Source organism: Megalobrama amblycephala, linkage group LG5 (assembly GCF_018812025.1).
Source record: "Megalobrama amblycephala isolate DHTTF-2021 linkage group LG5, ASM1881202v1, whole genome shotgun sequence".
NCBI classification, from domain to species: Eukaryota; Metazoa; Chordata; class Actinopteri; order Cypriniformes; family Xenocyprididae; genus Megalobrama; species Megalobrama amblycephala.
The window spans coordinates 40,411,892-40,439,190 of record NC_063048.1 but is presented as its reverse complement, the minus strand read 5'-3'; the positions used below and the strand labels follow the sequence as shown (position 1 = coordinate 40,439,190).

The following is a 27,299-nucleotide window of genomic DNA, read 5'->3' as shown; positions in this document are numbered from 1 at the left end:
CACATTCCCGTTGAAGGATGTGAAAAGGAAGAGCCTGTGGCAGTAAGTAAGCAGACTGAAGCCCCTGCCAGACATCCCCGCCCACTTGGTGACTGACCAGTAGCCTGACCAATGAGAGAAGGGTAGACCTGCAGGAGAGGGCGGGGCTATGCAAATACAGAGCGGCGCTTTCAGTAGGATCAGAGATGCGCTCCAGCTCTCAGCCATTGGTCCGCTTGCGCGCGTGCAAGACAAACCTTGTGAGAGAGTCCCGTTTGAATTCACCATGGCTTCAAAGTGCCCTAAATGCGAGAAGACTGTGTATTTTGGTAAGTTTGAAGTTTCTGTACCTCTTTTTAAAATATATTCACCGTTATGTTTTGTTATGATGAATGACATCCACGCTGTATAATCAAGGAAAGCAAATATTTGTTAACACAGGTGTTGATAAAACAGCTAGATCGCATAAATCACTCACTTATTTACTTCGCCGTCAGGAATCTAGTTATACTAGTCAAAACTCTCCAAAATTAACATAATCTTGAACTTGTTGACTGTTCCCATGAATACGGTTTACATTTTGTTGTCACATGACTTTTGCAAAGCATTGCAGGGACAAATTTTGTTTTTTTAGGATTTTTTTTTTTTGTTTTGTTTTTTGTATTAATTAATGTGTCACGCATAATTAACTTAGTATGAAAAGTAACTAGTTGTAAACAAATCAAATGTCTGTATATCCTCCCCTTAAACTGATATTTGCCTGTTCCACTTCAGACGTCTTGATCTTCTTGTCTGTATCTAACAATTAAAATTATGTAGTAATTTATTATATTTTAATATAATTTTTATTTACTTCATTGTAATAAAACTGTTTAATTATTAACTAATTTTACTGAACAAATGTAGATATTGTGGAGAAAAAATATTAGTTTTTATTTTATTTATTAATTTTTATAAATGTGTTTATATTTATGTATAAATTCCTTTCATACATTTAATTTTGATATTTTTTTAATGTTTTATTTTACATTGAAAATTGCAAAATTTAAACTGTATTTAGGCAACTGCAATGTTGCATATGTGTGTGTGTGTGTGTGTGTATATATATATATATATATATATATATTAGTTTAAAAAAAAATGTATTAATTTTTATAAATGTGTTTATATTTATGTATAAATTCATTTTATACATTTTTAATTATTATATTTTTTTAATGTTTTATTTTACATTGAAATAGCAAAATCAAACAAAGCATGGATTTAAACTGTATTTAGGCAACTGCAATGTTGCATATATATATAGTTTTTGTGGTTGATCAACATTTTCTGAGGGCTATTCACATCTTTTCTCGGACCATTTGCTAAGGACACATAATTTTTAAGCTTTTCTGGGCCTATTTTGTACCGTATTTGTGGAAAGTACCATACTGTACCTAAAATTAAATATGTAAAGATAAACTTTGAATGTCAGCTTTTTACTTTTCAGACTGCTGAGTGCAATAGCAGCCATCAGACAATTTATTGCCCACTTCTGTAACACTAATAGTAAACAGTTATGTCTAAGTCCTGTTATATTACAATCACCCCTTTTTTTTCCTCTCTCTCTCCCTTTTTTTAAGCGATATGTTCCACTCTCTTGAGGGGCAATTTTTATAAACACTAAAATGAAAGCTTAAAGGTTGCTATACTTTGCTTTTAAAGGTTTGAATGTTTGCTTTATTAATACAGCATGTGTTGGGGAGCTGAAAGATCACAGTGAATGACGAACCTCTTCTCTTCATTTAGATCCATTTTCTGGTCAGCATCGATGTCTGCTCAATATCTCAATCCATTAAACGGTTGAATAGCCTCTCTGCCACTTGACCTTCTCATCCCTGCTCTCATATTTATAAGGTTATTCATCAGTGCATCAGAGCTTGTGTGGTGGAAACTGAGATGATTATTCAGCTCTTATTTATGTTGTATTAATCTGTGTGTCAACCGGAAAAGCCATAACACACGACCAATAAAGCTGTCGGGTGGTTTTGAATCGATGGTGGGAGCGAGGTGCTGTTATATAAAAGCAAGTGCAGCTCTTTCCAGGGCGGTGTGTCTAGTGGGTGGGCAGAAATATCTCTTGCTTGAGCTGGTTTTGCTTTGTATTCCTATCAACCTCATAGGCTCAGCAAAATGATAACCAATGACAGGTCAAATACAAAAATTGACTATTTTGCTATTAGACACACAGGTTCTTAAAGGGTTAGTTCACCCAAAAATGAAAATTCTGTCATTAATTTCTCACCCTCATGTTGTTCCAAACCTGTAAGACTTTCGTTCATCTTCAGAACACAAATAAAGATCTTTTTGATGAAATCTGAGAGCTTTCTGTCCCTCCATAGACAGCTACACAACTGACACTTTGACACTTCAAAAAGTTCATAAAGAGATCGTAAAACTAATCCATATGAATTGAGCGGTTTAGTACAAATTTTCTGAAGAGACTCTATCGCTTTATATGATGAACAGTTTTAATTTAGGCTTTTATTTACATATAAACACTCATCAACTCACACATCAGTTGTGGTAAACGGAATCGCAAGCATGTTTGATTGACGTGTGCGAGAACCAATGAGGTTCATTCTCGTGTTTCGCAGCATGTTTGAGCTTCTGCAAGAACCAATGAGGTTCATTCTTGTGTTACGCATCACGTTTGAGCTTCACAAGAACCAATGAGGTTCATTCTCGTGTTACGCAGCACGTTTGAGCTTCAGCAAGAACCAATGAGGTTCATTCTTGTGTTACGCAGCACGTTTGAGCTTCAGCAAGAACCAATGAGGTTCATTCGTGTTACGCAGCATGTTTGAGCTTCTGCAAGAACCAATGAGGTTCATTCTCATGTTACACAGCATGTTTGCACTTCTGCGAGAACCAATGAGGTTCATTCTCGTGTTACGCAGCACGTTTGAGCTTCAGCAAGAACCAATGAGGTTCATTCTCGTGTTACGCAGCACGTTTGAGCTTCACAAGAACCGGTGAGGTTCATTCTCGTGTTACGCAGCACGTTTGAGCTTCTGCGAGAACCAATGAGGTTAATTCTCGTGTTACGCAGCACGTTTGAGCTTCACAAGAACCAGTGAGGTTCATTCTCGTGTTACGCAGCACGTTTGAGCTTCACAAGAACCAGTAAGGTTCATTCTCGTGTTACGCAGCACGTTTGAGCTTCTGCAAGAACCAATGAGGTTCATTCTTGTGTTACACAGCATGTTTGCACTTCTGCGAGAACCAATGAGGTTCATTCTCGTGTTACGCAGCACGTTTGAGCTTCACAAGAACCGGTGAGGTTCATTCTCGTGTTACGCAGCACGTTTGAGCTTCTGCGAGAACCAATGAGGTTAATTCTCGTGTTACGCAGCACGTTTGAGCTTCACAAGAACCAATGAGGTTCATTCTCGTGTTACGCAGCATGTTTGAGCTTCACAAGAACCAGTGAGGTTCATTCTCGTGTTACGCAGCACGTTTGAGCTTCTGCAAGAACCAATGAGGTTCATTCTCGTGTTACGCAGCACGTTTGAGCTTCAGCAAGAACCAATGAGGTTCATTCTCGTGTTACGCAGCACGTTTGAGCTTCTGCAAGAACCAATGAGGTTCATTCTCGTGTTACGTAGCACGTTTGAGCTTCTGCAAGAACCAATGAGGTTCATTCTTGTCTTACGCAGCACGTTTGAGCTTCTGCAAGAACCAATGAGGTTCATTCTCGTGTTACGCAGCACATTTGAGCTTCACAAGAACCAATGAGGTTCATTCTCATGTTACGCAGCACGTTTGAGCTTCTGCAAGAACCAATGAGGTTCATTCTCGTGTTACGCAGCACATTTGAGCTTCTGCAAGAACCAATGAGGTTCATTCTCGTGTTACGCAGCACATTTGAGCTTCACAAGAACCAATGAGGTTCATTCTCGTGTTACGCAGCACGTTTGAGCTTCTGCAAGAACCAATGAGGTTCATTCTCGTGTTACGCAGCACGTTTGAGCTTCTGCAAGAACCAATGAGGTTCATTCTCGTGTTACGCAGCACATTTGAGCTTCTGCAAGAACCAATGAGGTTCATTCTCGTGTTACGCAGCACATTTGAGCTTCACAAGAACCAATGAAGTTCATTCTCGTGTTACGCAGCACGTTTGAGCTTCTGCAAGAACCAATGAGGTTCATTCTCGTGTTACGCAGCATGTTTGAGCTTCACAAGAACCAGTGAGGTTCATTCTCGTGTTACGCAGCACGTTTGAGCTTCTGCGAGAACCAATGAGGTTCATTCTCGTGTTACGCAGCACGTTTGAGCTTCTGCGAGAACCAATGAGGTTCATTCTCGTGTTACGCAGCACGTTTGAGCTTCACAAGAACCAATGAGGTTCATTCTCGTGTTACGCAGCACGTTTGAGCTTCACAAGAACCAGTGAGGTTCATTCTCGTGTTACGCAGCACGTTTGAGCTTCTGCGAAGAACCAATGAGGTTCATTCTCGTGTTACGCAGCACGTTTGAGCTTCTGCAAGAACCAATGAGGTTCATTCTTGTGTTACGCAGCACGTTTGAGCTTCTGCAAGAACCAATGAGGTTCATTCTCGTGTTACGCAGCACATTTGAGCTTCACAAGAACCAATGAGGTTCATTCTCGTGTTACGCAGCACGTTTGAGCTTCCGGAAGAGGTTTGTTCTTGTGCCTAAGCAGGTTCGGTTGAGCTTCTGTTCGCTGATCAATGTTTTATATGTGAATATATAAATATATATTCTATAGATAGTATATATAGTTTTATATATAAATGCCTAAATTAAATCTGTTCATCGTATAACGCGATCGAAAATTTGGACTAAACCTCTCAATTCATAAAGATTCGTTTTACAGTCTCTTTATGAACTTTTTTAAGCATCAAAGTGTCAGTTGTGTTAGCTGTCTATGGAGGGACAGAAAGCTCTCAAATTACATCAAAAAGATCTTCATTTGTGTTCTGAAGATGATTGATAGTGAGGAATTAATGACAGAATTTTCTTTTTGGGTAAACTAACCCTTTAAGACATGATGGCTTTTGGTGCAATATTTGCTGCATTTAGATTTTTGTTGACCATAAGGGAGGAATTGGACCAATGCTAGTGGTTCATGATGTAATAGAGCAGAAGAAAGGACAATGCAGGGTTTCACCCAAGACCTCAGTTTACGTCACAAGATGTGGGTGACTGTGCTTTTATTAGACTCACGTTGAAGCCAAGACACATTCCATACAGCTGTGGAAGAGCAGGGGTGCGGTTCTCCTCTTTTGGTCCTCGGACTGAGTGCTTTCCTCTGAATATGAAAATGTCACAGAGTGGAATATTTGAGGGTGAAGGTGAAGGCTGCATCCAAATCCACTGTCTAGACATTGAGCGAGTGGAAAACAGTAATGAGGCTCTATAAAATAATAATATATTATTTAATAATATTCAGTTATTTTATTTACTTATCATAGTTTATATTCAATATAAAATGTGAGATATAAATTAAAAAGATCATTATTACCAAATTCTGTTTTGTTTGCAAATGCAGCTGCTCCAGATGGTATTTCCAAACTGATTTTTGTGGGAGTCAGTGCATGTGTTCCTGTAAATTCCTTTCTGACTATATCCTGTTTCAAACCTAAGTGGTAAGCCACTGTATTGAGCGGAAACTTTCCAAATTTTCGGTTGAAACTGTTATTCATTTATTGGACAGCTGTTCGCAGATGCTGTGGGTTTTCTTGCACAAGAGCAAGCGTGAAAGCTTTGTTTATCGCATGCAAAGGTGACGCATGGATTCAGTGCTTTCCCATTTTTCACACTTTGCTTCAATTGAAAATGGGTGGGGCATCTGAATTTAAGTCTGTTTGAGTCTGAACATTTATATGAATGAAAACTTGTGCACTATTATTGGCAGAAAGAGCTCACTTTCATTGAATAGATGAACACTCATTCTTGAATTGAAGTTGAGAATGCTTTCTTTCGCAGATGCCAGTCATATTGAAATGTGAGAGGGCATCTCCATCATGCGCTCACTGTCCTCCATGTTCTTACCCTCACTTTTCCTTTTTTTCCTCTCTGTCCCCAGCTCTGATGTACTTTTACTGTCTGTGCCCATTATAAAACCACATTGCTTCCCCACGAGCTGTTTGAATGTGCAGAATCTGTTATATAATGCCACTTTTTGCCTACTGTTTAGGAGCATTGCGTAATCGTCAGAATTGGGGGCCGTTCTCCTTGTCTGTCAGGATTTCTGGCAGGCATGCACCTCGACCATATACAAGATGTTTTTTTTGCTCTTGTTGCAAGGCTAGCAAGAAAAAAAGACCAAAGACATCATGTAATTACTTGTGTTTTATGGGACTAGTCTTTACACTCTACCATTATTCTAATTCGACCTACCCGAAGGCCTGCAGACATGCATAATTTTGGTCTCCATAAATTTGCTCTACCTGGAGACACATCAAGGGAAATTTAATGCTGATTGTATTTTTTCCCTCTTTGTTCATAAATCAACCCATGAACGTATTATTAGAATTGTTGGATAAAATCTGAATTGTTACTGGGCGAATCTCCCAAAAATTAATGTCTGGGTCAGATTTCACCCTAAAATTAAAAGGCAAAAACAATATTATTTGTAGCATAATTAAAATGATGCTTAACATTTAGGACCAATACAGTTTTATTATATGTAGCATAACATATTTTAGGACCATAATGGGTTTTTGGCACTATTTTTATCACAATTAACATCACCCCCAAATTCTTATTAAAGTAAGACATCCAAATGTTTTTTTTTCTTCAGCATTTCCTATTATTTGCCAATGCTGATTCTGATTAGATTTTTTACAGTATTACAGTAAAAATTACTGAAATACAATTTTTTTGCTTTTTTTTGCTATTTAAATCAGTGTAAATTACAAGTCAGTGCAGAAAAGGCCGCCATAGTAATTAAATAAATGTATTAAACTGAAATTATATATAAATATTTTTCATATTATAGTAATGGATACTGTTGCATTAATGAGAATTGAAAGGGGAAATGGGCTTAATTGTCATGGAAATGTTACAATGCAATAGATTTTCTTAAAGGCACAATATATAAGATTTTTGGATTAAAATATCCAAAAACCACTAGAACAATATTATATATTTTTGTTGACTTGTGTGTTTAAATCCAGAGAAATAAGTAATTTTAACCAGGACACGGACTATCAATTACATCATTCCTGCATTACCCTCGATTTCAAGGCGTCATCAAGCTACGCCTTTGTTTAGAATAAGCTACCTCTAGCGGGAAATTACATATTGTGCCTTTAAGCAACAGTTTCTTACTTTTGATTTTGGAATACAACATGATCCTTGCATGTTCATAGTAGGTTTCATGATATTCACCCAACCACTAAAATGTGTGGACCAGTAGAGTTTCATATTGGCTATAGGGAAACTGAGTGAGGCCAAGCTCCACGAGGCAGCATTGATTTGTCCTGACAGTCGTGTGCACCGCAGTAGCAGCCCAGAGCACACATGCAGCTCTCATGCGGGCCAGAGAACTGAAAATCACGAGGTTGCTTAATTTATATCAAGAGGAAATGGCGCTAGACTGAAGAGACAGAAATCTTCCCGTGCCTTGCGTAAACAGGGCCACATCAGTGCAGCATGGGTTTAAACCACACCCAGCCTTTCCGCACTACTGTAAGGAAATTCACAAGCCGCTGCAAACTGGAAAACCAAGCTCGCAATCAGACGCCTATTTGAGATTTGTTTGGCCATTCAGGAGTTGATAGTCATGGGGAGGGTCTCACAGAAGGGCACTGTTTGCCATTAAAGAAGAGTAGGGTCATTAACAGCTACAGAACATGATTTGAGCACAGAGCATGTGTGCTATTTATAGTCTGAAAAAGCGGAGGATCATGGGAACTAACCACAGCAATCTCCATACTTATTGGAGCCAGGAAGTGCATGTAATGATTTTGTGTACATTTGAGCAACATTTTACCCAGTTTTATCTTGGTTTGGCTATATGGCCTGCAGGTGCAAGGCTAGCGGGTCAGGCTGTAATCAGTGACTCGAAGCGAAGCGCCATGTTGGACCCAGATGGCGCGTATGTTGCTTTTGCAGTTTGAGAGGAGACAGTCAGGGAGAGAACACAATCATAGTAGAGCTCTCTCTGAACAGATGGGACCATATTATTGGCTGCTGAAGTGGAAGCAAATCTGTCCTTGCCTTTCAAATTGATTTCCTTGTGTATGACCACAGTGAGTAGACTGATATATAACACATGTCATTTTGCCCATCATTTGAGTTCTAATCAGTTAGAGACTTGTATGGCTGGTTCTTCAAATCACGTACAATTCAGAGTTAATGTCAAGCCAGTGCCACCCAGTTAGTACTTGTTTATATTTATATAAATGTGTTACGGTACATGTATTCATCGGTTCGGTGCATGCAGTCAGACGATGAATACAGTCGATCACAGGCAATTCACACTCCAGTCCAGAAGAGGGTGCGCATAGTAATGCAATGCTGTTTGCTAATCGCCACAACTGGAAAAGCGAACAGGCGATCTATGCATAGATATGTTCACGTGTAATCTCTCAACCAGTGTTTCAAACGTGGAAAGAGATCAATAAAATAGCTTGAGAATAATATCTCTCGTAGCATTACATTTACCTCAGGCAAGTCATTTAGTGTCCACAGCATGTTAGTTCACTAGAGAAACGAACTCTAGAGGGAGCATTTCACTGAATATATGCACTATATTAGATTATATATTCATTATATTTACTTTATCTGTTAGTAATGTCTTATTTATGTAATATATTTTTAAATAAATGTGTCATGAAAACAAGTTATGACATTAACTGTGTAAATGATCATTTCAAAAATTATTTGGAGTAGAAAAATAATTTTATAATTGGATTTAGAAGTTAATGCAAAACCTGCCTTATGTGAAATATCTAATAATAAATGGAAACTGAATCTAATAGTTTGGGCTCTTGTGAATTGTAACCTTTAATATTATAATGTATAATATAATAATATAATGTGCAAGAAAGGGCTCCCTGCATATAGTTTACAGTATTAGCTGAGATAGATTTTTTTCTAATCCTTAAGAAAATGTTAATTATAATTGAATTTATTTAAAGAGAGAGACACAATTTGTTCAATAAACCTCTGTTCAATAAAAAATAAGAAAAAATAAGCAATTTTATGTTTTCTCCCCCTGCTGTACCGAACCGTGACTTCAATACTGAGGTACGTACCAAACCGTCATGTTTGTGTACCATTACAGGCGTTCTATAAAAATCTATTTTTAACATGCAGAAAGTCTCTGCTGAGGATGATGGAGTAGGTTTCAGAGTGCATTCTTGCTGTGGAGCCTGTAGGGTGTTCAGCTGTGTAAATGTTGTTGAGGCCTAGTGCTGTTTATTTGTGATTAGGTAGGGTCTGCATGTAACAGACCTTCCTTATCATTCTCTCCTTGCAGTTCGTGCAGGACTGAGCTTCAGATATAAAATTTCATGAAACATGACCTTACTTTCTAAATACACATTCCTGGTCTTATATATTATGCACAATATACTAAAGCATTAATTATGATAATAAATTTAAATAATATGATAAATAACAGTTTGCAATATTGTTTTAGTAGCCTACAGCTAAAATAACTGATAGCGGATGAAGCACAAAGAAGCCTTGTAAGTTAAAAATGGCCTTGTCCACTCTGACATTAAAAATAAGGTGGATAAACCTTCTGTTTTTGACTACAACCTTGTATTGAAGTAGCTTAAACCCACCTTATTTACTCTTAACTAAATCGCACCTTAAAACTATTTACTGAAACGATAGCCTTGTGGGCAGCGCTCTGACATATAGCGCAACAGCGGTTTGGGCGTCCCAAGTTCAAGTCCTGGCACTGTTCCTATTACTTCCTGTCAATGCTTCAGATGCCTGATCAATAAAAAGGCCAAAGTGTAAATAAATAAAAAAAAGCTTCTGTTGACATTCAGAATTTCATAGAAAAGCTTTTATTTTCAAATGTAAGTCTATGGATGGTCTTAATGTTTGGATAGTTTTAAACAGTTTTTATGGAAATTATCCAAAAATATGTTAAAACATTGTTGCCAGGTCACTTATAATAGATACACAAGGTACACGGAGAGGATAAAAGTGGTATATCTTCAGTTCATCACACAGCTGGGGATGTTCTGTAAAGCTTGTCTGAATTAAGGCCCCAATATACTTAAGCGAAATTGAAGAACGAACTGATGTGACGTCATTTCGAACAAAATCAGGCTAAAATGAAGTTCGTTTGGAGTTCATTTTGGGAGTTCGAAAAAGTTTACTATGGCTGGTAAACGCCTTTGTACTACCATTGGTCCATGGCGATTACGTAATGGGTAAGTGCGTGCGGAGGCTATGCCTTCTTTCACGTGGAAATTTTTCCGGCTCATTTCTCCTGTTCAGTCCGTCAAGGTCAGACGTCTGCGAGTGAAAACATGAACACACTGGAGAGCTGCTTTATAGGAGAAAATGAATTTGTACTTCTGATGAAACGAGACACTGACACTGGTTTTCATGTTTAATACAGTAAAGCTGCTTGATTTTAAGCAATCTTTTGTTTAAAGTGCTATCTAAATTGACGTGACTTTACTAGAGTGCCGAATTTCAGAGCTTGTGCAAACATATCCATGTTGCTATGATCAGATGCTTTTCTTGCTTTATTAAAAAATGCTTGCCGTTTTCTCAGTTTTCTTGCGTGTTTAATTTTGTTATTGAGAGGAAAGCGCGCAGCACACATTTACATATTCATCTAAACGCCGTTTTCAGCAGTGTGTGTGGTGTCGGATGTTCGCTAACAGTATACCGCTGGTCATGTATTTCGAACTTCATTTTACCCCTAAGTGAAGATTGAAAAATAACTTCACCGTGAGTATATTGGGGCCTTTAGCAACAGGGCTGGAGAGAAGAAGGGTCAAACACTTGAATAATTACAAATTCAGTGTCCCTATGTTCTGGAGTGATAGAGGCATCTGTTGTGCCTAGACAAATTTAATAAAAATGATTAAATGGAGAATGATTATGATGCATCTCTCTCACGGCTTGAGCTTTCTGACTTTTTGAGAGCCTCTTCTATTCTGGAACAACCCCAGGATATTGGGCATGACATGTTTACAGAGAAACTTATTTATGTGATATCAGGTTCATAAATCTTGCTCTGTAATGTTGACTTGATTAAGATTCTCTTGTTGGGTAGAGAGAGTTGTTTGTTGTGACTGATTTGCTTTTGTAATGAGAGCTGACTGCATAGTGTGGTCCATTAGCCCTCATCCAAACCTGCATCTGTCCTGCTGAGATGGCACAAGCTCATTCGTGTGAAGTCCCTGAGGGTTTCGCTCCCTTCGCGCCCCAGCCAGAACACAATAAACAAGCCTCTTTGTTGCTCGCGGATCAGTTGACCTGGTGTTAGAAGTGTTATCGTCTGATTGAATTGTGGGGTAAACTGAGGGAAAACACACAAGCGAAATCGAATGGCTGATGGGAGATGTTACCTCTACAGACAGTAAAGAGATTACCTCTGCAGCTCAAAACCAAGCTGCGATCAGGTGTACATATTGCACTCTAACCTCTGCTTGAGCTCATTAGAGCTGGACATCGGGAGGTATTGCAGCCTCTCGTATAATCTTACACAATCGTCCATTACGGCTCTCATGCCTCTACGCCTCGCATCCAAGGTAACCTGACTCCCTAATGAAACCCTCTCTGGTCTCCCGTGTCTTCCCTCTCCGGTCGAATGGATCCCCGCAGGGACTTGCGAGATGATAGTGCTGTTAGGATATCGCTATAAAGCACAAACCAGGCTTGCAATTTTACAAAGATGCATGTAAATATACCACCCAAAACACCAATTTCCTTTGGCTGTAGTAAAAGAATGTGTGTTAGACTGTGACTGGAGGTCATCCAGGGGTCTATTCAGCTTGATGAGCGATTAGCGTTTCCCTCCGCCCACACGAAACAACACCAATAACTGAAACGGCTCCCCAGCAACCTCACACTTGTACAACAACAGAAGCCCTTTTAATGGCTCTGTTCATCTGCACTTTGTCAAGCACCACATACACACACACTTACTGTAGTATAGTACTCACTGGCATTGGCTTCTTTCCCGCGGAGACGTTCTCTCTCTTTATACCCAGTTGGGTCATTGACTGTGAAATCTCACTTATCTTGGATTAGCCTGCTGTTGTAATAGCAGTGATTTATACTGTCTGGGCCTTTATGTCGCTCCAGCTAAGAATTCAGTTGGATATGATTATTGCGTTACTAATAGGGTTACATTTTATAGTACAAAACTATTGAAAAAAAATCGCAACCCCTAATCGTACATGTTATATTTCTGCATGAAACCGTGATTTTAGTTAGTAGGGGTGTGACGAGATCTCGTGCCGCGAGATTAAAATGTGACGAGATTTCTGAAAAGCTGTATTGCCATGATGGAGTGTAAGGGTGAAATTAGGATAGAATATGCCACTGCTATGTGTAGTACTCCACTATGCCTCCACTATCGTTTTGCTTTTTATAGAAATAAAAAACCATTTAATTCAGTTGGATAGCGGTCGCATCAAACACAAGCTACGGAGTCATACATAGTGCAGCAGGAATCAGAGTTCACTGATTATGTGACGAGAGTAAGTGATGAAATGACTGACAAGACCATGGCGGAGGATTCGTTGCACAACAGAGCCTAAGCGTCTGACAAATGTCTTGTCTTGTAGAATGTGCGCACAGCACCAGCGCTCCGTATTTACTGAGTACACGTGATCACGGAAGCGAAAGTAAAATGCAAATATCTCCCAATATGAAAGCTATCTTAGGCTGGGCTGTGCAGTTGTAACCATCTCTCAGCTCTGTATCATGATTGAAGAAAAAGTTGGTCTCTATTTGCACTTTAAAATATTGAGAGGGTACTTTGATTATGGTTGCACTTAAAAATAAGAGAAAACTGTTATTCTTTTTTATTTATACTGTTTTTATTTCTATGATCAATTTTTGGAAAGGAGATTAGTTAGGAGGTCAAAAGTTGTAGAAGCTCATAAATGTACAGTTCTAAGGTCTGAAGAGACTCATATGAAATCATCCAGGAGAGAAGCCTGTCAGTTGAGTTTGTGGCAAAACCTTTTACAGTTCTTGAGTGTTGTTGTCTTTTACTGTTTATGATAAGTCATTTTAATCAACAGAAAATGAAAATGAGTTTTCATTTTTGGGTGAACTAACCCTTTAAGGATGGACTGCAGCAGGTTTATTAGGCTGCTGTCACTTTAAGAGCTAATGCATGGATCCAATATACTGTTACATACGTAACTTAGGACAAAACCCACTGTGTTTACGTGAATACTCTCCAAAAAGGAGAGTATGTGAATGTGTTTAGGTGCGTATCCAAAGTCCATTTGCTCATCCGCATTCGGCTTCGACACATCCTGCAGTCTAGCAACAGTTGACTGCATTTTACAACACACTTGTTTGGCTGATCTGGATGTTAAGTTTGGGCTTTTAGAGGGGAATAAAAGCGCACCGCTGTGAAAGGAAAGGAAAGGAAGGTGTGCTGGACGGAATGCGGCAGCAGTACAATAATTGTTTTACCTTGATTTATATTGTTTTCATAAACATTGGAAGCCAAAATTGAAATTGAAAATCAATTACGATTAATCGCACAGCTCTACTTAGGGGTAAAAAGAAGTTTGAAATACCTTTGCAGCAGAATACCGTTAGCGAACATCTACATGTCCTGGAGATTATCTTACTTTTCAAAGATCTGTGCCCATACATTTCAAATTGTTCCTACGCCTCCATGTGTGGATATAGCTGTGTATCTCAGTGGAATAGGAGTTTTTGCTTCACTTCAGCTGTATAAAATCTCCTCCTCTGGTGAAACTGATCTCTGCTGTGCTGACCTAGGACCCCCCCCCCGAGAGACAGACTAAGAGGGCTGCAAAACTGACAGAATGAAAACAATGCTTTTCCAGGCGGGAAAGCGAAGGAAGGAGAGGAAAACAGGAGGAAATGACATCTTCTCTCTAGGCAATTGTGTGCCCCTTTTTGATAAGCAAAGGTGTTTCCTCCAGAGTGAGAGAGTTGTCCCAGCAGACCAGTGAAATACATTGTCTTGAGAGTGAGGTATATAAATGGAAAGAGTAATATTAGGTCTAAGGAAGTCTCCCGAGACCCTCCTAAAGAAACGGGACAGGAGGGGAAATGGAAAAGTGGGTCTCTGTACTAGATGTTGTCACTTAGCTGTCCGGCTGTAATTAGCCCCATACCACTGCATTTCCTTGTGTTGCATGTCAACACATCTCTGCTATGAAATAAAACTCTGTGACCCCTCATCATGAGGCCAGTGCTTTTAATTGTTTTTATAGAAAGTGATCTCACATTGATTGTCAGAATGAAAATGCACAGACCAGCACACATCCTCAAAATTAGCCTGGATCTGAAAACAATACAAATCCACGATTTAAAAGGGTCATGAACTGCGTTGTTATAATATTTCCTGGGGTGCACTTATAATGTTAGCATGCTTTTTATATCCAAAATTGTCATAATTTATAAGTAGAATGCATTTTTCCTACCTTGATTTTAGCCCTCTGGTTTGAACGCTCTGTTTTAAGGGGCGTGTCTGCTGTGAGACTTCAGTGTAAACGCCCACTGCTGTGATTGGCTGACATCTTTCCATTTGAAATAGCCAAGTATTAGCCTACTCTCTCTTTTAGCGTGTTTTTACCATTACAGCTCTCAAGGTTAACTAATCGTGAAAAATGTTGCATTACATTTAGATCTATGGCATTATATTTAGATTGCGGTATGAAAGGTTGCAGAGATGAACACTGTGCAGCCGATCACAGATATGTTGTTGAGCACATGAAAGCAGTGGTCTTGTCATTGCAACTCAATTTCTGTACACTACCACATGCTTTCATCTTCACTAACAGTGCAAATGCGATATAACTAAGAGATTCGTTGAATAAAACGTGAGTTTTGCACATCAGTCACTGATAAACTTGCGCTGTTTGATTGACAGCTTCAGCGTGAGCTGCTCCGATTGCAAAGGGAGCATTCTTTAATCGCTTTCTTTATATAATTTAATCACCGTTAAATAACAGATTATTTTCATCCTACTAAGAGAAACGACGCAAGTTGACATTTAGTCATGGGTTCGACTTACTGACACACAGACAAAGAACATCTGACTGTACATGAATCATTAATATCAGATCAGGCATTAGAATGAACACAGTTACTTACATGTTGCATTACTGTCGAGTCCAGGCACGGCATGTTTATTGCTTGGTAGCTCGATCTGGTTTAGCACCACGTAGGCATATGTTACTTAGGCTACCTATTCTATTGCACGTCATGCATGACTCGGTGGGCGGGGCTAAACAGGCAGTGATGAAGTAGGCGTTGATCATTTTCCGTGGAGGCGGTGCTTGCTGCCCTTTGACGTCATAGATCCCCACTTTGAAAATCCTGTCGTTTTCTGGGTCTGGTATCAATAAAATCTTTTATTGGACTAACAAGGAAGTTTTCAGCTCCAAAACTTACAGGATATTCTTATAGTATGATGACCTCTTATATGTCAAAAGCTCAAGGAAATTGATTTCTCTTTTCATCACCCAATTAATAATGCTGTGTGGAGACTCTCGCACTCTTTGTTTTAACTTTCTGAGGAAATGCACTACATACTTTTTAGCTTATTGGATTTTCAAACAGGAAGTATCCATGGCACATTCATAGCTAATCAGGAGCTCAACAGATATGTCTGTGATTGGCTGCAATGATCAACGCATGGGAACATTTGAAAGCAGGCATCTATCAGCGGATCCGTCTGTCAGCAGATATATTAGGGATCCGCTGATAGGCGACTGCTTTCAAATGCTCCCGTGTGTATCTGTGTAAGTGAAGAGCGTCAAAGATGTCAATTTACAACATGTTTTTGAAGCATTGATCATTGTAGCTAATTACAGACATATCTGTTGAGCTTGTGAACACAATGGCCAATCAGAGGTGTTTAAGAATCTGCTCAATAGCGCTCAAAATGCTAGGAGAAATTGCCTCATTTCCATTCACAAATCCTCTCCTGTGGCTTCATGGGATAGTAAAATGTCCGTTGGATGTGCAGAATCTTCAGAATTAGTAGTAGTAGTAGGTCATCCAGGTACTTTTCCATACTGTTTTATTAATAATATTCAGACATACTGTGCCACTCTTTTCACATACTGGTTTTCATTTACTTTATAGTAGGGAAGAATGCATTCAGATGCAGCCATAGTCTATTATAAAGACCAAAGCAAATCATGCTCAAGACTATATTCCATTTGAATGTAACAAGCAACACCTAATTTTTGAGCAATACATAACCAGCCAATGTTCAAAACGATCTCCTAGCTCTCCTTAGCCTGATTCACAACGGTAAGCTTTTAATAATGCGTTCTAATTTGAGTGGTACTGGTAGGTTTCCACAGGAAATACAATTTGTCTTTGTGCCATTACGTCACGCTTGTGTACATAAAGGAGTCCCGGCTAGTTGGCTATATCGCGTGTATGGATGCTGCAGGTGGCGGATCGTTTGTTGCCTCTTCTTACAGCAGCTGGAATGTAATTAAACTTGTCATTTTGATGGCGGCTTGTAATCCAGCAAGTTTAAAACGACAATCATCATTGGCAACTTGCGTGTTATTAGACAACCAACACATACACCTCAAAACAAGATAACTCTGCAATTAACTGCAATTTCAGGGTTCAAACAGAGATGGCGACAAAGAGGTGAAACTTACGGACTGCAGCTTTATACCTCAAATTGTGAGGTGAAAAATCCCACAGCAATGCCTCAATACCCTAGTAACTACCGCCAGCGACTTGGAACCACTGACCAACCCTAATATTGGATGACGGTTTTCATATGCAAAGTCACATTTTCTCATCCAAAAGTGTAAAAATCAATCTTTCTCTCTTTTTCATCTCCTAGCTGAGAAGGTGTCATCACTGGGGAAGGACTGGCACAAGTTCTGTCTGAAGTGCGAGCGCTGCAGTAAGACCCTGACAGCGGGTGGCCATGCCGAGGTAAGACTCACTACTAGATCACACACTACCTCTCTGCAGTCTAGTTGGGGAAACTCAAACTCAGACAGCTGAGTATTGACTTTATGACATTACGTGTTTCCATCAGAGGATCAGTGGTCTATTTGAAGAGTCCAGCACCAGGACTGAGGCCTGTCACGTGGCATTATGTGTGTTGGGTGCTAGCATGACAAACATTTTAAGGGGTAAATATGGTGCAGTCATGAAAATACAAAGGCAAACTAAACCGTTACAAAACCTGTGCCATGCCACAACAAGCATTTTCCCTCCTTATCTGTTTTGGAAAGCTGTTGTAATCGTGTCTCATGATGCTCGTCTTCAGTGATTTGTTGAAAGCTCACTGGCAGGCTTTGTACGTCCCGAGTGTTCCTGTGTACGTGACTGTGAGCCAAATGAAATTCTCCACGACCTTTCCAGCATCCTATTACATCACATTGTGATGACTGTTTCTAGATCGGAATGGAAGCAGAGGGTAAAGGACAGGGCAGTGATGTTTTAGAGCCAGGGGAATCGTCCTCATCATCAGTCATGTTGCCTTGAGTCTGTATTCCACAAGGATAACAGTAGGAAACACCTGAGTTTTGCATTTACTCCTGGAAGAGTCACAAATAGAAGGAATTCTCTCTGTAATCTCTGCGTAAGCATATTAACATCCTCACCACTCACTTCAGCCTAAATCTGGATGTAGGTCAGGTTGCTGTGGTAAGATTTCTGGCGGTTGTTACATGGTACAGGAATGATGATGGGTTTGTGAAGATGAGCAAAGCACACATGTACATTTCTCTTTAAGACTATTGAGTGAACAAGAACTCACCCTGTGGTTAAGATGATCACTACTTGGTGTCCTCAATGGATTCTGGCAGGGTAAAGCGAGAGGATTCATAGGAATAGTGATGGTAAGTTGATGCAGAAAGGAGGGAGTTTGGATTCACTTACCATGATGTGATTCTTGGTTCTGGGAAGTGTGGGTTGCTCTATATGACCAGTGAGAGATGACCGGTGAGAACTGTAATGGGAGCTGGTGGCTTAAGTGTTGTATCTGACTTCGACATCACACCCACTGGCTTTTCACTGTCTGTCTGATGCATATTGCACACGAAAAATGTTAAAGGGATAGTTCACCCAAAAATGAAAATTTCCCATGATTTACTCACCCTCAAGCCATCCTAGGTGTATATGACTTTCTTCTTTCAGATGAACAAAATCAGCGTTATATTAAAAAATATCCTGGCTCTTTCAAGCTTTATAATGGCAGTGAATAGTAACTAAGATTTTGAAGCCCAAAAAAGTGCATCCATCCATCATAAAAGTAATCCACATGGCTCCATAAAGACCTTCTGAAATGAAGTGATGCATTTTTATATGAAAAATATCCATATTTTTAAACTAGAATCACTGGTTTCCGTATGCAAAAGAGTAGGGCTGGGCGATATATCGGTCAGCTCTACAAAAGAGTGAACTTTGACCGGCTCTGTCACGAATTAGAAGTCTAAAACAAGAATTTTTAAAGAGAAATGTCGGAGGAGCTTGAGTTTGTTGACCAAACCTATTTGTTTAAACCGCAAGAGGCGTCTATTCTCACCTAAGCTTACTCCTACATCCTACATCATACGCAGGAACTCGGCTCTGGACATGGATGGACATTACTGGAAGCTAGTGATTACAGTTTATAAAGTTATAATTATGTGCATTTTTCTTATAAATACCCATTGCTTCAGAAGGCCTTTATTAACTCCCTGGACTGGGGTGGATTACTTTTATGATGGATAGCTGCGCTTTTTTGGGCTTTAAAATCTCAGTTACTATTCACTCCCATAATAAAGCTTGAAAGAGCCAGGATATTTTATATTTTATATAATATAACGCTGATTTTGTTCATCTGAAAGAAGAAAGTCATATACACCTAGGATGGCTTGAGGGTGAGTAAATCATAGTATAATTTTCATTTTTGGGTGAACTATCCAAGATTTGCTATAGTTAGCGGCTCCACAGAAGAATTAGTCATTGGATTTGATACCCACACAGCAAAAGGACTGCATAGCTGATCGGCCGCGGCTTCAGGAACGTATCCGCGAAAGGACCCGTATCGGCGTCCACTTGCGCGCAGTGACGGATCAACGAAGGCGTCCACTCCACATCCGCGATTAAAACCTTACCTCCGTGGCAGGTCCGTTTGGGACCCGCAAATTGATACAACCATTACAGTAAAGGCGCGTACGCGTTCGCGGATCCGACATGGGTCCGCTCAGGATCCGCTGATTGACAGTAGAATGTTACGGCGCCGCCCGGAGGCGGAGGTGATCCTCTGGGCAGCGCCAAAACGAATGTGACAGTATCCACCTTATTTTTAAGGTAAGAGCAGGTGTGGCCATTTGTAATTTTAATGTGACTGGCTTCCAGTTATTTTTAGCTGTACAAAACAACTGCTTGATATTGCAAACTGGTATTTTTTGCTATATTGTTTTAATGTATTGTCTTATTTATAAACACGCTGATTTGTAGGGCAAAGAGTTTTACAGTTTACTACACTTTGATATTCTTCTCGTTATTTCCCTATAGCAGCTAATAAACTGGAAGTCTCGCACATTCACAGAAAACACCTAACCTCTGTGTTGAAAAATAAGGTGGATACGGTCTTGGCTAGAATAAGCTATAAAGTTGACCAGACTTAACTGGCTAAACTTGTTGGTGAAGTCCTAAAATTCCCTCCATAGTGGTCTGGTTGGGCTACCACTTTAGGGTCCTGATTGATTTACACCAGAACCACTAGACCTCTGTAGTCAGCCAGTGTAGCTTTTTTGCCTTTTTTAGAAGTATTGGTATGTTACAGCATCATCAAGTTTTCTATCATGGGAATTGAGGTGGGAAGGTGTCTGCTAGTCTTGGTTGGAATGTGGGGCTCGTTACACATTTTTTCCCCCTTGCATACTTCTGCACTGGCATACGGCCACTTCCGTTCCTTTATCCTGCCCTGTGCAGCTGTAACGGTCACACAGTTGCTGTCTGGCGGTTCCCATGGCAACCTTTTCCCGCCAAGGCCCTCTCCAAAGGGCTCTGGGAGCAACTGCCATTGAAGAATGTTCTTTCCACATCCTTCCCTGTACACACGGACACACTCAAGGCACATAGATAGGACACTTTGGGTGTCCTTATCCATCAATATAGACTGTTTTCTAGCAACTGCTGTGATTGTTATCAGGGAGTGGATGCCAAGATAAGCAAAGTCTGTGGCATTTAGACATTTAGGATAGTGTACAAGCAGCAGGTTAAATTCACAATCAGTCTTGATTGATGGACTATGAGCCTGAAATGACCATGTTTTTTTATTCTGTTTTACGTCCTCACAGCATGATGGGAAACCATACTGCCACAAGCCATGCTATGCTGCCCTCTTTGGGCCAAAAGGTGAGAACACATTTAGCTTTTCAAGTTGAAGTCATGTGACATCAACATAGACCTTATTCAAAGTAGTGCCATCTTTTTAAAGGGTTAGTTCACCCAAAAATGAAATAATGTCATTTATTTCTCATCCTCATGTCATTCCACACCCGTAAGACCTTCATTAATCTTCGGAACACAAATTAAGATATTTTTGTTGAAGTTCATGTCAGTTCATGTGAGTACAGTGGTTCAGTATTAATATTATAAAGCCACGAGAATATTTTCGGTGCGCCAAAAAAACTAAATAACGACTTATATAGTGATGGCCAAATTCAAAACACTGCTTCAGGAAGCTTTGGAGTGTTATGAATCTTTTGTGTCGAATCAGCTGTTCGAAGCACCAAAGTCACGTGATTTCAGCAGTTTGGCTGTTTGACACGCGATCCGAACCACTGATTCGACACAAAAGATTCATAACACTCCAAAGCTTCCTGAAGCAGTGTTTTATAAGTCGTTATTTCGTTTTTTTGGCGCACCAAAAATATTTTCATCACTTTATAATATTAATACTGAACCACTGTACTCACATGAACCAATTTAAATATGTTTTTAGTACCTTTATGGATCTTGAGAGAGGAAATGTCATTGCTCCCTATGGAGGCCTCACTGAGCCATCGGATTTCAACTAAAATATCTTGATTTGTGTTCTGAAGATTAATGAAGGTCTTACGGGTGTGGAACGGCATGAGGGTGAGTAATAAATGACAGAATTTTCATTTTTGGGTGAACTAACCCTTTAATAGGAATGAAGGCGAGGCTTTGAGGGATAGACATGCATCTCTTCAGTGGATTGTACTGTTATTTTGTGTTTTTTTTTATTGTTCTGCTGATTAAACACTGCAAAAATGTCTTTGCAAGAAATGTTAGTAGACAAACTCCACACAACATGAGCTGTGAAAAATTATAAATGATCTTGGAGCTTTATGTAACTTTTTACAGCAAATGCCATTGAAAACTCTGTAAGTCTGTCCCTCACAGCCTCGCTTTCATACCTGTCATGATGCTGTTCTGAATAAGGTCTATTGACATGGAACTAACTGTTCTGATCTGTCCATTTATATATGGTATGTTGGGTTATGAAATAATTGATTTGATTTACATTTTTACTCTCTGGTACACATAGTTCATGGAAAAGAGTCTAAAACATGAATAAATAGTTACATATAAAACATTGTTATCGTGAAATTAAAGAGTGCTGCTGGGCATTAAGAATATTCTTGTTCTGAGAAATAACTCACTGGCAACACTTTGAGGATCAAAGTTATTAATGTAGATTCATGTTAGATTATATACTATTTTATAACATTGTTAATTGTACATGTTGTACATTAATGAGGTGAAAAATCCCATAGCATAGGATTGTTAGGCCCTGTTTCCACCTGGTATTAAGATGAGTTTTGGTCAATCGGATCACAAATAGACGAGGGAGACACATTCCCACATTCCCTGGTGTTTTGATCCGTCTCTTTTGTCCACTTTCAACCACTTCTGTCCTGGTTTTTTCGAGGGCAGGGTCTGTGGGCGGGTAAATGTATGTTTTGTCTTTTGATCTATTGGACAAAATAAATGTAGTTTCAAGACCGACCGAACACTGTGAGTGTGTGTTAGAAATCAGGAATGGTGAGAGAACATTGTGCTTGGTACTTCAAACCAAACTTGGGTCTTCAGCTGACAAAGTTTAAATCCCTTCAGGGTATCGTACTTCCCAAAATATTAATGCAGTAAGTCAGTAGGTGGAGAGTAGGTGGACTTTTGTGGCTGTTTGTGACCACATGAGCGTCTACTCTACAAAAGCAATCCAATTTAATGCGTTTTCGACTACCTCTGGAAGTGGATGAAAGTGGACAAGCTCAAAACGTTTTACACCTGTATTTAGTGTCATCCACTTGTGCTCCGATCGACCAAAACGCATCTTAATACCAGGTGCAAACAGAGCCTTAGTTCATACCTAATGCGTTAGCTAATTTTAATGAATGAACAAATGTAAAGTAGTCATATCAAACATTTCTCATCGTGAATTTTGCATGAGAATGGGATATTTTCATGAAACTCTGGTTAATATGTAGGTGTGAACATCGGGGGTGCAGGATCATACGTGTACGAGGCTCCCACCAACGCTTCCCCACCCGCGTCCACCGTAGACTCTGCACCCAAACCTCAGGAGAAATGGGTCCCAGCATCTTCAAGACCGCCATCTAAAGGTACAAACAGCAGCAACTGACTTTTATTCTGACCTGTACTGAATGTGTAAAACTGTAGGTTGTGTGCATCTTCCTTTAGCTACAAATCATCGTGTTCTAAATGTTTTGCAATGTGACGTATGAATTACAAAGTGTTTATTTGGATCATTTCAGCTGGAAGCGTCACCACCTTCTCTGGGGAAGCCAACCTGTGTCCCAGATGCAACAAGAAGGTCTATTTTGGTATGTTTCTCTCTGTCCTAATAACATTTCACATTGTGGCTTGAATTTGAATTGAATTATAGGAAATGCATAACAGGAAGTGTAATGGAGCTAGCAGAATGACATGTCCTTTTACTTACTTATGGCAGCTGAGAAGGTGACATCACTGGGGAAGGACTGGCATCGTCCGTGCCTGCGCTGTGAAAGATGTAGTAAGACCCTGGCAGCAGGAAGCCATGCAGAGGTGAGGGGAAAATAAAGGCTGCCATGATGCTTTCATTAATTCTGTCCATGTATAAGAGGTTCATCAAGTAGAAATCTTGAATAAACTGCAGGGCATCTGTGGGTCATTAAGTAATAAATCAATTAGCTGGAAATTAAGGCCATTAACAAATATTAAAGTCTTCATTTACAATTCCCAGTTTTTTTTTCATTTGGGAGTAGGGCCGTACAATTAATCGAAATAAAAATGAAATCTCGATATGACTTAGTGTGATAATTACATTGTGCAAAAATAATTTTACTTTTTTATAAACTTTCCCTGCATGTCCCTATAGAAGCCAATGAAATCATGTTTTAATGACATACTGTATATGCATTAACGCAATCAATTTTTTAGCTGATGTGCAGGTCTTAAAGGGATAGTTCACACAAAAATGAACGTTTTGTCATTTACTCACCCTCAAGTTGTTATAAACCTGAGTTTCTTTCTTCTGTTGAACACAAAAGATGATATTTTAAAGAATGTTGGTAATAAAACGGTTGACGGTAGCCATTGACTTCCATACTAGGAAAATTTTTTTTTTATAAAAGTCAATGGCTACCGTCAACTTTCAGTCAGAAATCTATGGAAGCTTGTTTCCATCCCTAGATAAAATAAATAAATAAAAAAAGGTAATTTTGACTTTATATAACGTAATTCTGACTTTATACAATGCAATTCTGACTTTATATCAAGCAATTTTGACTTTATATCATGTAATTCTGACTTTATAACTCGCAATTCTGACTTTATATCTCACAATTCTGACTTTATATCACGCAGTTCTGACTTTATATCTCACAATTCTGACTTTATATCATGCAATTCTGAGGAAAAAAACTAAATTGTGAGATGTAAACTTGCAATCACAAGAAAAAAAGAATTGTTAGATAAAAAGTCGCAATTACCTTTTTTATTTTGTATTTCATTTTTACTTTACAGTTTTATTCATATCTATATTCCGAAGGTTTTTACAGATAAGTTTGTTCATATATAATTTGCCTGATTTTATAGAACATTTTATTACTATTTTATTACTTTTTTTTTTTCTGGCTGTGGACAGTATTTTCTGATTTATGGCCTGATTAAAAAGAGATATCAAAAATCCCCTCTGTAAAAACCTTTGACCTTTTGACTAATATGTCAAAAAAAGAGAAAAAAAAGAAACAAGATTTTTGAACCTGACTTCATCCAATGTTCAGATTCCTGTTCTAGTGTATGCGATGTATGCAAATGAGTGCATATTTAATTAGATAATGCCTCATTTGCATGTTTAAACATAACATTTCTGAAAACTTGTAATACAATTTTTTTTTTTTTTTTTTTGCAATTCTTAATGTAATCAGTTAACTGGGGAAGTATGGTGATATCTGTTCGTTAATTTTGTTTTTTACCATATTCACCTGGGGTGTCTTGCCATAAAAAATGAAAAGGTATTGAAAAAAATTTATATTCCGTTGGTAGTGATAATGCCTGAAGAAATATTTATATCAGCTGAATGCATGAATCTGCCTTAAAATGTGTTTTTATGTGTTGTAGCACGATGGTCAGCCCTACTGCCATAAACCGTGTTATGCAGTCCTCTTCGGCCCAAAAGGTACTGTGAGACATTTCAACTATAGGTGGAGCTATTGCTTCATTTTCTGATAATAAATCTGACAGTGTTTCAAATTAGTGTCACTGTAATTCTTTATTAGCATTAAAGATAAAGCACTTTTAATGCAGCTTTTGACCTTCTATATATTTTCTGCTTTCTTAATTATTACAATGAATGCTGAAATCCTGATATGTCCAGAATTAGTTATGACTGACTTTTGGATTTCCAGGTGTAAACACTGGTGGTGTTGGCAGCTACATCTACGACAAGGAGCCCAACACGGAGGCTCAGCCTTGATTTTCAGTCTTTGGGAAGCTCAATTACACTATAATAACAGCCACTACCAGTACCTCACGCACTCACATACGCCCCTTGCCTTATCACGGATAACCTGTTCTAGCTTGGATCTTTCAGCAGAAAAGTGACGCCACAAGCCTTCAGCTCCAACTGCACCACTGACAGTCACTTGGACTCTTATTGGTCCACTTGATAGTCCTCTACCCCAACTGTCCACAACAAGAGGGAAATTTAAGCTTCGTGATATACACACACTGGTCAACATGATCATTGTCCTATGAGTAATTTAAAAGTAATTTATTTAATTGTATACACTACCTTTGTTTGTGTAATCATTAAAATGTTGCATATAGCTCACCTACAAATGAAAAACCAATACCCTACTTCCACAATACTGCATGTACAGTAGGATGTATGTTCTAGTAGCAGATAAAACAACAGAAGTTCACTTGGGGAGCTTTGTTTCATGCTGTTTGAAATGCCTGCTGACAGAGAGATGAATCTCACCTCAGAGGCTTCGTGCAGGTGCGTTCGGGAGCACATTATCATAAATCTGAAAAATATTCTCAAACCCCAGATTTACTTCTTGGCCATATGGCAACATTCCTGAGTTAAAACATTTTTCAGAGAAGATCTTCAAAATGTATACAGACAGTAAATTAAAATGGCCAAGCTCTTATTTTTAAGGTCTTTCTGCTCCCGGAGGGCCGCGGTCCTGCAGAGTTTAGCTTCAACTCTAATTAAATACACCTGAACCGGCTAATCAAGGGCTTCCGGATTACTAGAAACTTCCAGGCTGGTGTGTTGGGACAGGATGAAGCTAAATTCTGCGGGCCCTTCGGGAGCAGCCCTGGACACCCCTGATTTATGAGGTAGCTAGTGGAAGTCCACCGGGACAGATGGTGTATGTGATTGGTGCTTGGTGACCAAGTAGCTGCAGCTAATATTTCTGATGCCAATCTAGTAGTGTTACATAAAGAATTATGGAAAAGATATGAATAATCTTTTGTATTGTTTGTGATTTGAATATTTTTAGATGAACCCCAGTTTCTTAAAGTGTTGAAACTGAAGTATTATGTTCCTTGTTTGTTCTTTAGCTCATAATAAGTTTGACTACATTCTTACTGAATGTGCATTTGAACTCTACGACTGTTAATGTTGTTATAATGATTTTTGCTGTATCAGGCCTATTTACTTTTGAGAACTTTCTTATGCAGAGCCTGCATGTAAAGTCCTGCTGCTTCTGTATATTTAATCCCATAAATAAAGTTTACATAACGCCTTTCCCTCGTCTTGGATTTCTTATTTAAGTCCAGATGAATGTGACTGCTGTAATAACATGCTATAACAAGAAGGGAACAATATGGGAGTGAAAGTAAATTGTCATAGATGGGTTTGAATGCACTGCCATTGTTACTATTTTCCAGTAACAGAAAGATGATGATCTATGTGTTATATATGCACTTTCCCACAGCACTAATAATGTGTCTGACAGAATTGTGCTCTGAACATGAAATGATTTTTGTAATCAATTGTTTAACTCCATTTTACATTATAGGTTGTTCTTAGGAATACTCTTGTGATGTGAGTTCTCAAAGCATTGGAGATATTCATTCAATAAAATATTGTAGGTTTTACGGGGAAATGTCATATCCCTATATTTTGTCTTTTTAAAAATTAATACTATTTGTCGTCCTTTACATCTTTATGTGGTTTTTACAGTATTTAACCAAGAGCTTATGACTAAACCTCGTAACTCCATTGTAAAAAAAAAAAAAAATCCATATTTAACAAGTTATGAAGTAAAATATCTAGTTTCTGCAAGACCGCCTTCTATATTCAGCTTACGAAGAAAGTGTAAAACTCTCGCAGTTCAAAAAGCTTATGCTACATCCTACGCCTTCCCTATTCAACTTACAGAAAAAGCTTAAAGGTGCCCTAGAATTAAAAATTGAATTTACCTTGGCATAGTTAAATAAAAAGAGTTCAGCACATGGCATACAGTGAGTCTCAAACTCCATTGTTTCCTCCTTCTTATATAAATCTAATTTGTTTAAAAGACCTCCGAAGAACAGGCGAATCTCAACATAACACAGACTGTTACGTAACAGTCGGGATCATTAATATGTACGCCCCCAATATTTGCATATGCCAGCTCATGTTCAAGGCATTAGACAAG

The 27,299-nt window shown here is 38.9% G+C and overlaps 1 protein-coding gene and 1 long non-coding RNA gene across 3 annotated transcripts in view; one reads left to right on the top strand and one right to left on the bottom strand.

Moving 5' to 3' along the window:
- On the top strand, positions 1 to 26,404 carry crip2 (cysteine-rich protein 2). The gene is made up of 8 exons (XM_048192296.1): positions 1 to 308; positions 17,009 to 17,103; positions 20,469 to 20,526; positions 22,629 to 22,763; positions 22,917 to 22,985; positions 23,114 to 23,208; positions 24,766 to 24,823; positions 25,053 to 26,404. Exons 1-8 carry the CDS (start codon positions 149 to 151, stop codon positions 25,118 to 25,120), a joined length of 738 nt encoding a protein of 245 aa, XP_048048253.1. The 5' UTR covers positions 1 to 148; the 3' UTR covers positions 25,121 to 26,404.
- LOC125269360 overlaps positions 22,617 to 27,299 on the bottom strand; it is a 29,437-nt gene continuing 24,754 nt past the window's right edge. For both annotated transcript variants that reach the window (XR_007185086.1, XR_007185085.1), the window contains exons 3-4: positions 23,105 to 23,304; positions 22,617 to 22,757 (exon numbers count right to left, since the gene is read on the bottom strand). This is a non-coding gene — a long non-coding RNA (uncharacterized LOC125269360). The remainder of the gene's footprint in view (positions 22,758 to 23,104; positions 23,305 to 27,299) is intronic.

Excerpts from the sequence above, each read along its gene's own strand:
- crip2 (XM_048192296.1), top strand. The coding sequence starts at position 149 with ATGCAAATACAGAGCGGCGCTTTCAGTAGGATCAGAGATGCGCTCCAG. Across the intron at positions 17,104-20,468 it reads CAGCGGGTGGCCATGCCGAG|CATGATGGGAAACCATACTG; the intron begins GTAAGACTCACT and ends ACGTCCTCACAG. Across the intron at positions 22,764-22,916 it reads TTCAAGACCGCCATCTAAAG|CTGGAAGCGTCACCACCTTC; the intron begins GTACAAACAGCA and ends GGATCATTTCAG.